This window comes from Apteryx rowi, unplaced genomic scaffold (genome assembly GCF_003343035.1).
Source record: "Apteryx rowi isolate R43461 unplaced genomic scaffold, aptRow1 scaffold_29, whole genome shotgun sequence".
Lineage (NCBI taxonomy): Eukaryota > Metazoa > Chordata > Aves > Apterygiformes > Apterygidae > Apteryx > Apteryx rowi.
The window spans coordinates 604,145-620,008 of NW_020449307.1; the positions used below are offsets into that span (position 1 = coordinate 604,145).

Consider the following 15,864-nt stretch of genomic DNA (forward strand, 5'->3'; position numbering starts at 1 on the left):
AGGACAGCTCCTTAGCTGTTATAAATTGGTGTTACTTTTTGAAGTTAATGACAATGCAGTTGCTAACTGCAGCTCATCCACGCAACATATGGGGATTCACTAAGGGAAGGCCCAGCATTCACATCTCCAGAAGATCTCTTGTTTGTCTGGAATGGATCTATGAGTGAGTCATTTCTTCTTGAAAGAAAAAAACTTAGTTTCTTTGTATTCATTTTAGTATTCTCCCTGGGCGCCCTCCTTACAAAGCTTTAGCATCTAAAGATTGAAAGTATTTAAGGGCCAGTCTTGCACTGACTTGCTCACTCCTGTAGAAGGGCTTTCGGTATAACTGCCAGTGGGGCTGCATGGGCCCGCTCACCACCATGCTCCCTATGGGACATGGCAGGGTGGACATGTGGGCACCAGCGCATCCTGAGGATGGCTGTGGAGCGACATGCTTTGGTGGGATCCTGCCTCACACAGAGCAGAAGCACGTGGGTGGCCAAAGGAAAGTAGCTCATCAGGTTGGTATCTTCAGCTGTTCTCTTCACACGTTGAAATTGGGATATTGATGCTCATAATACGTATGGCTTCTGYGGGTAAATTCTGCAGCTAATATTCTCAGTATAGCTGTGACCCAGAAAAACAAATACATTTTTCACTTGAAAATTATTCCTTTATTTCTTTTCCCCATGTTTTCTCCAGACACTGTGTCTATTCAGTTTTTAAAAAGTGATTGAAAGGGGTTGCTATGGTGCCTGTCAGAGGACTGGGCTGTCCAAGCATCCTTGTCTTCTCATGAAAGTCTCTGTATCTGTTAACTCATGTTGTAAGTTGCAAGTCATTTGTAATGACTTTGAAAATTGAAAGAAATCCCTAGGCTACCAATGGATTTCCCAGTCAGGCACTGATGAAAACTTTATCCTTTACCTAAGAGCAAAGCAGGGCTTTGCCACCTTCAGCAGAATGGCATTATTTACGAATATGACTCAAGATTGACAAAGGCTGCAGAACTAGATATGTTTTTAGAATCACGTCAGGAAACCCCTGTGGCCATGGTCATTATGTGTACTTTGCTAATAAAGAGGAGCTCTGTTTTAGTCTAAAACTCGTTATGCAAGCCTGGAAAGTGGATTTATCGCAGCCCATAGAAATATCACAATGGCAGATTGTGTTATATAATGTTAAAAACACCTCTGTAGATTTCCAACTGTGGTTCATATTTAAAAAAAGGTTTTATGCATTATCTGCTGGTTGCTACTGAGGTTGCAGAAAGTAAAGCTCTGATATTTTTGCATGTGTTGACTCTGTAAGGGAAAGGAGACGCCTGGATGCTCTTCCAGTGGGACTGTTCAGTGTTTAAACAGAGGTGATGGACACAAAAACTAAAAGTGATATCTATGGTCAAACTCCTATTAAAGATGATATACAAGAATATTTAATTGCAAACTACAAGTGCATGAGTTCAAAAAATGAGAAAGTAAGCTAGAGTAGTGATATTTACTTTTGCCTAGGTTAGAATGAAAGAAGGAACAGCTTATCAGCGGAGAGATCGAATCTGAAGAACTTTGAGCTTCATTTCTGTATATAGTTGAACAAAATACACGGAAGTTTTTCAGACAATACCGGACTTCTATTGCACCTTACTTTTCCTCCTCTCACCATCCCATTTTCTTTAGCCGGTGGCCTCTGCTGCTGTTCCTCCGGCACATGGCCTTGCAGCTGCAAGTGGCCACAGAATGGGGCCATTGTGTGGGGATCTCTGCACGTGGCATTCAGGAGTGCACCCACCACCTGCATATATGGGCTGGTTGTTCTCATTGTAAACCGATTGAGTATCTTCCAATGTATGTCTCATGTTGCTGTTTTTCAAATGAAGCTTTGTGTACTTTCTGGTTTAAGGGACAGTATCAAAAGGAATAGCTAAATCCACTTGTGAAGATTCGTACAGGATTCGTATGGGATAGTCCATTCTGCTATCGGAAGAATGGGACAGATCATCTTTTGAAACCCCTTCCAGCCCTATTTGCTATGATTCTTTGAGACTTTTGTTACTTAAAGAAAGAAACAAGTCTCCAACTGCATTGCTTCTTGCAAATATTGCTGGTATAAGCTCAAAGCTTGAAACAAGTAGACAGTTCCTTTTCTTTTATACACATGCTGGGCTAGTTTGGCTAACACACCCTCTATAACTGTTCATTCAATCTCTGATCCACCGGACAGTCCATCAATCAAGARCGTTCTCCTACAGTATCATGGCCAAATGCTCCATGCAAACCCAAATTCATCACATCTTGTTACTTGGCAGCTGAGAACCATGGTGAAGGATGGTTCCTTTCTGGTTCCTGATACCGATCAGAAAAGAATCTATCAAGAAGTACATTCTTCTAAATAGATGGCATTCCTGATGCCGGAAACCTGATTCATTCTGGAGCCTATTCAGATATTGATACCAAAGACTACTAGGTACATAATGCACTGAAGGCAGCAACCTTTAATTCTGCTAAAATAAAATTCCTCTCTTCAAACCTCTGCTATTTCCTCCAATTTCTTTTCTCACACAGTGATATTAAAGTTTCTAAAGGGGATTTATATATACCTGCTTGTCACTGAGTATACTCAGRCCTAGGGCTTCAGATGATCCTCCTGAGGATCTGTTGAACTCAGAAGACTTGTTGCTTCACTCAGCTTTGAAGTGGTCATTCATTTGACTCTTATTCAGCTCTCTTATTCAGAAGAGTGATTAAAATTCATATACTGTAACACTCCATAAGCATAAGCTATTGCTGAGATCATAGGTGAGGGTAATTTCTAAAGCAATTTCAATTTTTACCTAAACCAGTCAGTCAGTACATGTGTTGCCAGGAAAAAAAAAATCTGAACATTACGCATGGGACTTCATTATACAAGACTAATCCATTTGGGCTGCCACCCACTTTCGCTGCAGCCAGACATTCCTCAAGTCAAGCTGTCTCGTCCTATTTCTGTATTTCAGTACATTACCAGTTGGCTGGTATATATCTCTCACCAAAGTTTCACTAGTTGCAAGCAAAGTCATCCAGCTCTTTCAAAATTGTTTGATGCTGAATGTGATAACATGGAATAAGCGTTGACTTTCCTCCGACACTGTACGTGAACCTAGCCATCACATTTGAAGAAGCAGTATCACAGTCACTGTGTAGTTAATGCAACCGTCACACTTCATTCTTGCCATTTTCAGGGTTTGAGCGCCCCAGTGTGATGGACTGGCAAGCAAATCTCTGAAGAAGAAATGATTACAGAGCCATCAGTTACTGATTGGGAGAAATCTCTGCAGCTCACCCACAGCATCCCTAAATTGTACAGCACCCAGAGGCTGCAAACTATGAGGAAGAAAGCAAAAGTTTTGATCACTTAACACTCTATACTCTTAACTAGGAAGTCACAAGGTATATGTGTAGGGAGACTCTGGTGTTGCAAAAGAACCTGGTTTCATACAGATTTGAAGTGGGATCTAAACCTATTTCAACATTAGAAAGACCTGTGGGTATTGTATGCAACTGTTATTTCAGTGTCTGTGGTAAATAGGAGCACAGAATAAAGTGTCCCCAAGAATAAGGTATCCACAAATCGTTTTACTTTTAGCTCCAGCTTTCTGATACTAGCACATTTCATGCTTGGTAAGAATGTTCTCTGGATTGCTAAAACTAACTGCTCTCTTTAATAATGGCAAGATCCTGGCTTTGTTTCAAGGCAAAGGTTCGTGCAATTAAATTTCATTAACAAAGGCCCACAAAACCTACATAAAACCTTCTTGGCACATGACCTTCAGCTGAACTGTTTCATTAAGTCTGAGATCCTGGAGAAAATATTTGCTGAATAAAGTCATTCCTAATTAATGTTAAAATGTCAAGGATTCAGCTTCCTTCCCTTTTTACCCCTTTTCTTTTATAATCTTAATTATCTCTTTAGTGAGCTACCAATATAAAAGTCAAGAACAACATCTTTTAAATGTACAAACAACAGGTGGGACACAGCAGCAAAACAATTTTGCCAGAGATGTGCTTTCCCACATAATAGTTTCAACTTCCTAGTCGTCTTTCCCAACCCTCACTTCCAAGTTGCCATTAAGTGTTGATAACTAACCCTGTAGAAAGCATAACTAATGAGAGTGATTTCCCTTTGCGCCTTTTCTAATGTTGTCTTGAGTATTATCTCAAGCAATATGCAAGTCTGGAGTAGCAATGGCATGCATCTGATCTACAGGTTCTCCAAGGATCACTCATGTTAGATCTTTTTTAAAAAACTCTTTGGTGAGTTTCTTTACTTCAGACCAGAGTGACAATCTGGTTGGATCATGGAGAGCAGTGTACAAACATGGTGGGTCCAAACCCATATGATGGAATGACTGGCTGGGTAGATGAGGGGAGAGCAGTGGATGTTGTCTACCTAGACTTCAGCAAGGCTTTTGACACTATCTCCCATAACATCCTCATAGACAAGCTCAGGAAGTGTGGGTTAGATGAGTGGACAGTGAGGTGGATTGAGAACTGGCTGAATGGCAGAGCTCAGAAAGTTGTGATCAGCAGCGCAGAGTCTAATTGGAGGCCTGTAGCTAGCGGTGTCCCCCAGGGGTCAGTAGTGGGTCCAGTCTTGTTCAACTTCTTCATCARTGACCTGGATGMAGGSACAGAGTGCACCCTCAGCAAGTTTGCTGACGATACAAAACTGGGAGGAGTGGTACAGAAGTGATACACCAGAGGGCTGTGCTGCCATTCAGAGAGACCTGGAGAGGCTAGAGAGCTGGGCAGAGAGGAATCTCATGAAGTTCAACAAAGGCAAGTGCAGAGTCCTGCACCTAGGGAGGAATAACCCCATGCACCAGTACAGGTTGGGGGTTGACCTGCTGGAAAGCAGCTCTGCGGGGAAGGACCTGGGAGTGCTGGTGGACACCGAGTTAACCATGAGCCAACAGTGTGCCCTTGTGGCCAAGAAGGCCAATGGTATCCTGGGGTGCATCAGGAAGAGTGTTGCCAGCAGGTCGAGGGAGGTGATCCTCCCCCTCCACTCAGCCCTGGTGAGGCCACACCTGGAGTACTGTGTCCAGTTCTGGGCTCCCCAGTACAAGAGGGATGTGGCACTACTGGAGCAAGTCCAGCGAAGGGCTACAAAGATGATTAGGGGACTGGAGCATCTCTCTTATGAGGAAAGRCTGAGAGAGCTKGGCCTGTTTAGCCTGGAGAAGAGAAGGCTGAGAGGAGATCTTATCAACGTGTACAAGTATCTGAAGGGAGGGTGTCRAGAGGATGGGACCAGACTCTTTTCAGTGGTGCYGAGCGACAGGACGCGAGGCAACGGGCACAAACTGAAACACAGACGCTTCCATCTGAACATGAGAAAAAACTTCTTCCCTGTGAGGGTAACAGAGCACTGGAASAGGTTGCCCAGAGAGGTTGTGGAGTCTCCTTCTCTGGAGATATTCAAAACCCGCCTGGATGCAATCCTGTGCAACGTGCTGTAGGTGACCCTGCTTGAGCAGGGGTGTTGGACTAGATGATCTCCAGAGGTCCCTTCCAACCGCAACCATTCTGTGATTCTGTGATTCTGTGAAACACTGCATGCCCCAAAATCCAAAAATCCTCATTCATTTTTCCAGTAACCAGTTATAGCAGCCTGAGTTTGGAGCTGATAGGACCCATTTAGCTGGACTTCAGTGGTGAAAGCTCATAAATACTTTGCAGCCTCTTTAATTCTTAGTCTCAAATTAAGGAATGGAACCTGTCTTCCTGCACATCAATCTGCACAGCATATGTAAGCCCTTCTGCTGGGGTTTAAATAGGAATGACTCATGTGATATTAAGCCTCTTAATGAAAATGGATTATATTACTGCCTTTTGCAAAATGGGAGTTTTAAAAAGCCAAGTTAGTGTCTTCCAAATGTCAGTAATTGGAGACACTTTGGACAAAGTGTGATTTTTACAGCATTTCTGGATATCTGTAAGCTGAAGTCATCTTTGCAATGAAGCTTATTAGATGGCTGCAGAAAGTATTAGAAAGTAGAAGTACTTTGGATTTATGTTTAATGAGAATTGGGTTCTGCCATTCTTCAAAGTAATTTCTTATGATTATGGTCTTGTTTTCCCATTACGTACTTGAACTCTAACATGTTTGTATTGGTGTCTTTCTAAGTACCTTGTCAGTAACAACTACATTCTTCCTAACCCCCCCGCAGAAGTCTGGAATCCCAAAATTCAGTGATAAAAAGGATCAATCTCTTGCTCTGGCTATTTATGGAATATTGCCTGGCAAAACTGATTTAAAAAATGAAGTATGGATAAAATTCAAGACAGTAAACAGGCCACAAATGCTAAGGCTTGATATCTTGTTGAGTGTTAGGAAGTTCCAGCATTGCATAACTTACAGCAAATAGGTAATTATTTTTTTCATAACAGCAATGGAGATTAGGAAGACTCAAACTGTAGCCCTTCAGGAGTGCTTGTATCTAAGTATAAACGCTTTTTGAATCCATCAATATGCGTCTAGTATGACTTTGTGAAACTCTTTATGGAGGAGAATTAAATCTCAGTCCTTGCAGTATTCCAGTAGGGTATAACAGCCTAGAASTAGCCTCCTTTATGTTATCATCAGTCAGATAGGAACCCAAACTCTCTTAATATGTGCATGTATATGTGTTCATATATCTATGTACAGGACAAATAGTAGGAGCAGCAGGGCATTTTAGACTGTCATGAACATGTGTACTAATATAAGTAATCTGATGTTTCTTGAGCAGGATAATTATGCTTAATAACCTATATATTCAGAGTAATTGTTATCAATTGTGTTCATTTGTGTATATGGCATAAGTTAATGAGTATTTTTAATTGATATTCCTGTGGCATCCTCCCTGTGCTGTGATTAGACTGGGATTTTCATATCTATGCCGCTTCATTTATTGCTAACTAGTAATTTACTAGTCTTTTTTTTCTGCTCTCTTCTTTTTTTTAATTAGAGGAGATCTTGAAGACTCATATTGCTCATTGGTGGTCTCCTGATGGCACCAGGTTAGCATATGCAACAATTAATGCCTCTAGAGTCCCTACCATGGAGATCCCAGTATACACTGGCAGCCTTTACCCTACTGTTAAAACCTATCATTATCCAAAGGTAAGGGAAAATAAAACAAACAGTCCTCTTTTTCTAATAATGATTTTTTTTAAATTTATTTATTTCCAGTAGACTCAGACAGTAGACTGTACAATACGGCAAAGAAAATAAATAGATCTAAGGAAAGATCAGTTGTTCCCCTGTGAATGTGGTCTTCATTACTCTTCAGCTGCATTTATAAAATTACAGTTTTCTTGTTCTGCTATTAGTCATTCCAAATATAATGAAAATAAGATTTAAACATTCTTCCTTTGTACCTGCACAAAAGCAATTGTGTTTCCATGCTAGATGATAGGTTTTGACTGTGTCTGAGAATTTGCAAGCAAGCATTATTACATTTGTTATATTACATGCCTTTTATATGAAAAGAAGCAAGAAGGAAAATTTGGTATTTTGGTTTCCCTAGAATAATCAGGATAGCATAATATCAGAGGAGATATTCTGGTTTTGGAGATATTTTGTGCCTGAGCATTACAAASAGAATATAGTTAAAGACAAAAGACTTAAGAGACAATCTGTCCTTGATTGAAGAGACCTGTAAGCAGTCATGCAATGGGTACACAACATCTAGTGCAGATCTCTACCCGGTGCTGATATACTGTTGTTGTTACTGTGACYGCTGTAATTTTCTACTGTAAGATAGTGCAGAAGTGTACTGTGCTGCAGAGCCATTTCTTCTGGATATCTCGCCCTATGCAGTGATCACCTCAGACCTCACATATTGGTCCAAACTGAACCATATATTAACAGGAGAGATGTCCGCATATATGTAGGTTTGGTGGAAAGTAATAGTGACTAGTAGGGAAAGCCCTTTCCTGCAACAGAAAATGAATCAGTATTTTGCTATGTCTACCATGATCCTGTGAGACAACCTTTTATCAAAAGAGACAGAAAACAGAAATATTTGTTACTTGCCATGAAAGGTAGCATCTTTTACCAAGGTTAGAGGTGTCCTAAATAACATTACAGTTTGGTTCTGCATACCAACCTTTCCATACCTCAGTGCCATGTCACTACAGTTACAGTTTCCCTGTGAACAGCTGCAGCAATCTAGCCCAGAAGTGGTAGCTTATGAAATGGTCTTTTTGTGTAATTTATACTCAGCTGGTACAATGGCAGTGCATTTTAGAATCTATGGGGACATAATGAATCAAAAACACTGTATTGTGTTAGATATGGTAATTTATTCTCATTTTAAAATCCAGGCTGGAATGGAAAATCCAACTATTTCTTTGCATGTGATTGGTTTGAATGGACCTACGCATGATCTGGAAATGACTCCCCCAGATGATCAAAGAATGAGGTATGTGCTTTCTCACACAGTGATGCAAAATGCCGATTCTGCCAAGCATTTAAATCAGACCCTGACTTTATTCTAGATCATTTTACAGTTTCTTTCTTTGCCACTATTAAGTAGTTCCACTTTGTGTAAATCTGCTTAAAAATTTTCAAATACTTTTTTTTCTTACATGTATTTCTTTCGAACATTGTTAGTTTGAAATTGCTGTGACCCAGATTAACTTCAGAGTAGGGTTATTTTTAGAGAACTCTGCAGAATGTCCCCAATTCCATAACAACACATTCATTTCGCATGTAATCACAGTCATTGTAAAGGGGATATTGTCTGCATTCTGTATGAGAGACCATGAAGCAAAAATAGGACAGATATATAGACAGATATATATATAATACAGCAAACATGAGCTCACTCGTTCGTGACTTGGATTTAGGACTGTAACCAGACTGTAAATATAYTGCAGAATCTGCATCAAAAATAAAAAAAAAAAAGAAATCTCTTCACTGCTTTTAGGACAGGTGTATTTTAGAAGTTGGCCTTCAATTTGGCCAACTACCTAGATACCCATTTSTAATTAAGCAAGTGCTTAAACCTGTTTGTATTCAGCAAGAACTTCAAAGTTTGGCTTGGATTCTGATGCGTGGTCAAACTGCACTAAATTTATGGTCTGTGAACACTTGAAAGGAACATCACGTTGTTATAGTCTGCCTCCAGGAAAGAAACTGCTTTAGATAATGCATGAATCACCTACCTGCAAAGCTCAGAGATTAGAGTCCAAATCTGTATTTCAATAACTTGATTTAAACTTGAAATAGCTTTACAGCAGGCCAAGTGGAGTCAGACTCTGGTTCCAAGTCTAACGTACCGGCAGTGACCCTTCCGCACATTAGCACAGCACTTTCTGCGCACGTCAGGGTAATGCTGTGAGGATATCATTCTCAAGGGTATCACTTGTTCATATAGGAGCAGCCAACCAACACACACGTTGACTTTTTTTACTGAGTGTTAAATTAGGCTGCTGGATCTGTAATTCCAGCACCAATAAAAACATATAGGTACTGCACAGCGTTAATGAAACAGGTCTATTTTGAGGGCAGAAGAAGGTGCTGGGGTGATATTCGTTGTACATGATAAATATATAAGGTCAGCGCCTGATAGTTGTCCACAGGTTATGTAGTCATGTAATGAAAGGATACTAAACCAAGAGGTTCATTTATGGTGTAAGGTACATTTCTTTGTTAAGAGTGTTAATGTCAGCCTAAGAACGTTTGCACTGTATAACTCAGAAATGCTCCAATTCAAATCCATTTATGCATCAAAAGTCTGACCTGCGAACAAACCAAATGTGTGCATAACTGCACTCACCTTTCAAAAAACCAGCTTCAAGTCTGCATATAGCAGGCAACAATTCAGTATCACAGTATCAGAACTGCTGTTCCTGGACAACATCATTTTTATATTGATTGCATACTCTGTAAACAGAAGAGACTCAGGAATGTTTTAATTATAATAATAACTTGAGACTGCAGGATCCAAGTTCTGTTAATAAATTTGTGCTATGTGGTTATGGATGCCTGTAATTTATTTGGTTGCAATCAATATTTTAAAGTGATGCAAAATATATAATAATTAATTAGTGCCTGTATGTTTCATCAAAAACATGGCACTTTCCATCCCTAGGGCATAAGAAGTCCTGCTAGAGCAATAGGGGTGCTTTTCCATTATGCATATATTTTCTGAAATGAGGGGATTAGTGCGATAATGTTTCATTAGAATAGACAAGARGGATGTACTGTACAGTTAGTTACAGAAGGGAGTTTCAGAGAAGCAGGGGAAGCTTGTGATAAGGATCTTCAAGCACAGAAGTCCTATCAGAAGCATTTCAATGTGCTCAATCTGTTCGTGCAGATGATACATGGAAAGAGTGGCCTTTCTTCATGGTTTTTTTTTTTTAATCTGTAGCAAAGTGTTTCAGTACAGTTAATAGAGCTGAGAATAAAGTAGAGAAATGCCTTTTTTTAATAAAGAAAAATCTGGAATTTCCCACAAAATTGTAATATTCATCAGTGAAGAAGCAAAGATGATGATGGGAAAACATATTTGGGGTAAGAATGTGCTATTTTTATAAACTTTCCTTTTTTTTCAAATCTTTCATACTGACTATTTTTGTCAAATTTTCTCAAACGTCATACTTTACTGTGAAAAAAAAAGAAAGTCAAGGARGGCAAAATTGCAGAAAAGAAATTAATTCTAACATTTAATGTCAGAAAGCCATTATTTTATTTTGGTGGAAAACACTGGACCTCTCACAGTTAACAACTGCTACATCAACAGGCAGTGGGAACAGGACCATTTGTCACATCATATTTGTGCCTTAGATGGCAAATTAAACAAAGATGTTGTCCCCCCTGACTGCAGGAATTGTCATTGGTCCTTGTGTAGGTCATGAATAAAGAAATTAAGGAGAAACTCAGACAAATCTGAGTCTGGAATCTGAGACAGGAGCCTGCTGTGCTCTGGGGACCTCAGAGTGGACGACTGCCTGTCACTTGGCCATGCAACATATCACTGTCTGCTCCTTGTGATCTTTATGTCTTTGTTACTATTTTCATACTTTAGATATTCATGTTTTAGATTCATATCTCAAAAAATCAGCCAAGTAAAGTTAGTAGATAAACAAGGATGCTGCAAAATAATCAACGTCCAGATGATTGCAAACCCAACCACTGAAGTCTTTGCTGAGACAGTGAAATCCATTGCAAAGCTCAGCATAACTGCACCCTTCCTGAGGGTGCTCGGAGAAATTCCTTCTGTCCTTCGAGACTGTGCAATCTGCTCTGAAGCAGATGTCTACAAAAGGGATGTCTCATTCTGAAGTGGCCGAATAGCCGCCAGGCTAGACTCCTTCTGTTGCCACTGGGAAAAAACAGAACCTCCTTAATTCAGCTCCATATAAAATCTGCAATAGGTCAGATGAATTGCACTTTAGAAATGCCAGCTTCTCTCCACTGACTGTATAGAAAGTCTGCTCAACCAGTGTGGCTGGCTGGGTTGCAGACGTTTAAAATTAACTGCGATGAATCACGCCTTATAGTCTCATTTTCCTCTGCGAAATGGAAAACGTAAAACTTGGTTGTCCTACAAAAGAGATGTAAAGAGAAATAAATTAAAGACTCCACACTACTCTGAGACTGGAATAATACGAACTATACACAATAGTCTGATAGCTGGGATATCTCTGGACTTTATGACTGGGGTATTCTTCAGAGAGAATTTGAGAGTCCATGCCGATCTTCAGAGTTGTGGAAAAGATTATAGTTGACCTAAAATAATAATTAAAACTTCYTGAGCAAGAACTTTGGTTCCTGTATTTAAACAGTGAGAGGGATAAAAAAATTTAATATATGTCCTTCAAACTTTAAATTGGATTTATGGAAAAAATGCTCCAAGCCACAATATGTACTAAATTCACACTCATTTTCTGGGTAGGCTGAATATGCTCAGTTCATTTCGGAGAGGAAGAAGAGATGGTTATACAGTTTAATTTTGCTTTGTTGTTTTTTTCCTCCTAGGGACTATGCTGTTGCTGATAAAGAGTAAAATTACAATTTTATTTCAAGCAATGAATTTTCAGACTACTGTTGTCTCAGCCAGGCGTATTCTTCCTTCCAGTGTGGTGGATGCAATTGTTGAGGTCTTTTGTTCTTTTTCCCTAGCCAAATTCAGGCACTAAATATTACTGAAACTACAAAATCAATTTCCAACTTGTTATTTTGCTAGACAAACAGGTCTTTGTTGCTTTTGCCCTTTCTCTTCAGTGTATACAGGAGTCTTTGCCAGAACACAAAGTACTCTCCAGTGACACAGCACATTAATTCCAATGAGAGCAACAATTCCTTATACATATTTTATAGCAAACAAATGAACTAATAAATTTTTTATAGACTATATGCTGTGAAAAATCATAATTTAAGGATGTCTTTGGCCCACATAACCCACTAGTATATTATAACATCACTAGATTTGTCAGTTCCGCAAGGGTTTTGCCCTACGGATGAAGCGGTGAAGCTCTGAATTGCTGCAGAGGTGGACATGTGTGAGCACCACCACAGACTACCTCTGAAACTATATTTATTCATGATCTGGTATTTTCCAGCCCAGCCCAGGCTAACTGGTTGCATTGCTCAGCATTGCACAGCTGTCCTCCTAAGTTTTCTAGGGCAAGATACCATCAATACAAGACTCTGCAGGCAAGAGCAGAGGAACCCTCACTGACGATATACTCTGTATATTACCATAATCTGAATATGTTCAGCAATAAATAGAGGTTGGTACGGGGAGTGTGGGACAGCATTTTTGCCTGTGTGAACTGTCACATCTCTGCTGACTTCCTTATGGCAACCAGCTGCATCTGTTTTGCAGAAACCCTGTGTCTCTGCAAACCATATCCTTCTTGCTCTTTTCCTTTTAATGCAATAYTTACGGATATTTTACTGTGCAGTAAGCATATTTAGAGGCCATTAGCTCTTCATAAGCATAAAGAATACAACTATTGTCAGTGATGGGTTTGAGTCAGACAGCTAGTCTGCTCACAATGGAAATTGTCTGCAATTTTTTTTTCCACCTATGCATAAATTTTTAGCTCCAGGCATTTCAGTCATTGAAAGGCTGAATAGCTTGAATGACTCTGTATCTCAGCGTTTGAATCTTCTTTGAAAATAACTTTCAGAAGTGGCAGATAAAATAGCTGCACAGCCCTAAACATGTCATTTTTAGGTATTGAAGTCCATATGTAGGGCAGCCTAGACACATCAGGATACAGGTCTAATAACCAGAGATCTTTCCTATACTGTTTGCTGATAGCAGCCTCCAAATGCTCTGCTGTGTGGCAAAATATTAGAATATCAGTGCTCTTAACAAGGTGTCGGCCAGCAGCACTGATGATTTAATATATTTCTGTGTTTTCAGGGATTATTACATAACCATGGTGAAGTGGGCAACTAGCACCAAAGTGGCAGTAAACTGGCTGAACAGGGCCCAGAACGTGTCCATCCTGACGCTGTGCGATGCTACCACTGGAGTCTGCACAAAGGTATGGTAGATGATCAAAACGGTCATTTGGGATCAGTGCTTGTAACCCACATAGGAAACTCTTTCAATTATCCTATATGGAAACATGCCAGCTGGCACATATTTATTTAAATAGACAGAGAACATAAATAATGTTTGCAATATTTCCTGTGCAAGGGTGGAGGGGCTTTTTTTGCCACCTTGTAGAAAGCCAGGAACCGTATGGCCCTACGTGCTCTGTGTGTGTGAGAGATGGAGTTCACCCTGAAATAGCTGCATGCATGCACGAGCACACACAGATCAACAATTTGCAACCTGAAGGGCTTTGAGACATTCTGATTTAATGGAATTATGCCCATGCCCATCAACCTACAATTTAATTTTATTTAATTAATACCTCTTGCAGATACAGTTGTACCAATGTAAGTGCATGTGTATTGATATAATCTCTGTAAGTATTGGCATAGATCATCTTTTAAACTGATATAAGTTGTTTCACAGTAGGAAAGTGTTCTAATATTACTATCCCTTGAAAAAATGTCACAACACTGTGCATAACAGTCTTTTTTTAGCAGCTTGCTACTGTATTTCTTTGGGGAATAATATGTATTGCTGATTTTTTTTTTTTATCTGTGTGAGTAAAATACTTTCCTGAATAAGTGCTTGGTTATTTATCAGAGATGGAAGACCAAGAGAGCAATCACTTGACTATATTCCTGAACCATGTGCTTAAACAGATTTTTTTTGTGCTTGTTCACAGCTTTTCATATTCAGTCAAACTGCATTTTGCACTGATGAGCAAAGTGTAATACATGCAAAGTATGTTATTTAATGGTTGTGTTTTATTTTAGAAACATGAAGACGAAAGCGAAGGTTGGCTCCACAGGCAGGTAACGTTGATCTTCTCTTTGCAGTCAAATTTTAAGTAGATTTTTTGTTTGTTTGTTTGTTTTTCTCTCAAAGAGAAAAAAACTAATTTCTAAACCTGAGAAGGATACTTGGAAGGTGGTGGGATTCATACTGTAGAAAACAGTTCCCACTAATAAACAAGCTCTTTCGATTGAACTAGAGTGTAGTGTACCTGGGATGCCATCTTCTTTGGTAGGTCCCAGCGGCCAAAACCGATTGTTAGTCTGCGATTTACTTGGATTTAAACAAGCTGAAAAAGTGGTGCTGGTTGAAATTCCCCCAGTCACAGATTATCCACACAAGACCTGTCTGCCATAGAAGTAGTCCTTAAAGATTGATGTTGATTTTAAGCAGTACATTGGTTGTTTTCCGGTCTTCCAGGCAGGAGAAAAGTCCACTGTTGAAAACAGAAGATCAAAGGTCATTTAATTAAAAGGGCCTGTGTGCATTCAGAGCCCAAATCATGCAGATAGGACTTTTAAGTCACTTAAGCTAAATTTGACAAGATTATCTATTTGACTCTTTGCACATGTTTTCAGATGTAAGAAAAGCGAAAAAGAAATAAAATTGTCAATAAGGCAGTTGAAATGATGAGGGCTTACATGAGACACAGAATAGGAAGGAACTGCCTGATCAAGCTTAATATCCTGTTTTAAGAGAACTGTGTCACGTAATTCTTTTGACACTGCAGTTCCTGCATAACACTATTACTTTGTACGGTTGTGTGCTCCCATCCCCCAGATGAAACATAGATGAAGATAAGCCCTGAGAGAACAGAAATAGCAAATTTAAACCCCTGAGAAGTTTAGATTTGTGCGATTCCCTTCCCTTCCCTTTTTCTGAGCAGGTGGTTTGTTGTTGTTGTTGTTGTTGTTTTTCCAATATATGTCTATATACAACCTGTAGATTTCCAGCAGGTGAATCTCTGGAAGATCATTTATAACACTTTCCCAGCAGTCAGTGTATGAAGTGATCTCAGATTTAGTTAAGCTATTCTTTAGAGAGAAGCTGCTGATACCCATTCAGTCACAACATTGAACTGTTTTGCATGGGATATGGGAAGGCCAGACAGGGAATAACATGTCAGTTAAAGAACTTGCACCGTATTTTTCCAAGTCCAGATTTAAAGTATTTCACACTTTTGTCACAGTTTGTTCAGAAGATCCAAGAACCTAGAAACTACAATATATCAGTATACAGCAGGAATAACGATCTCCTCTGTTCCAGTGGCTATCCTACAGCAATGGGCTATGTCTGATCCAGACAAAAATTGATTTTACAGAGAAAATAGCTTTTTTGCTCCAAGCATTTCAAATAATCTTTTACTTTACTCCTGTATAAAATAAAAACACTGCCAAACTATTCTTCACATTCATAATGCTAGTGTTGGCTTAAATAAATAACACATGCTTCAAAGACGAGTCATGTCTACAGAAAATTAAATTGCCTGTATTTTGTATCTT

The 15,864-nt window shown here is 39.4% G+C and overlaps 1 protein-coding gene across 2 annotated transcripts in view; it reads left to right on the forward strand.

Annotated features, from left to right (window-relative positions):
• DPP6 (dipeptidyl peptidase like 6) overlaps positions 1 to 15,864 on the forward strand; it is a 437,043-nt gene that overhangs the window by 372,654 nt on the left and 48,525 nt on the right. For both annotated transcript variants that reach the window (XM_026069252.1, XM_026069253.1), the window contains exons 9-12: positions 6,971 to 7,125; positions 8,331 to 8,428; positions 13,391 to 13,514; positions 14,344 to 14,382. In XM_026069252.1, the coding sequence (XP_025925037.1) occupies positions 6,971 to 7,125; positions 8,331 to 8,428; positions 13,391 to 13,514; positions 14,344 to 14,382 (416 nt within the window). The remainder of the gene's footprint in view (positions 1 to 6,970; positions 7,126 to 8,330; positions 8,429 to 13,390; positions 13,515 to 14,343; positions 14,383 to 15,864) is intronic.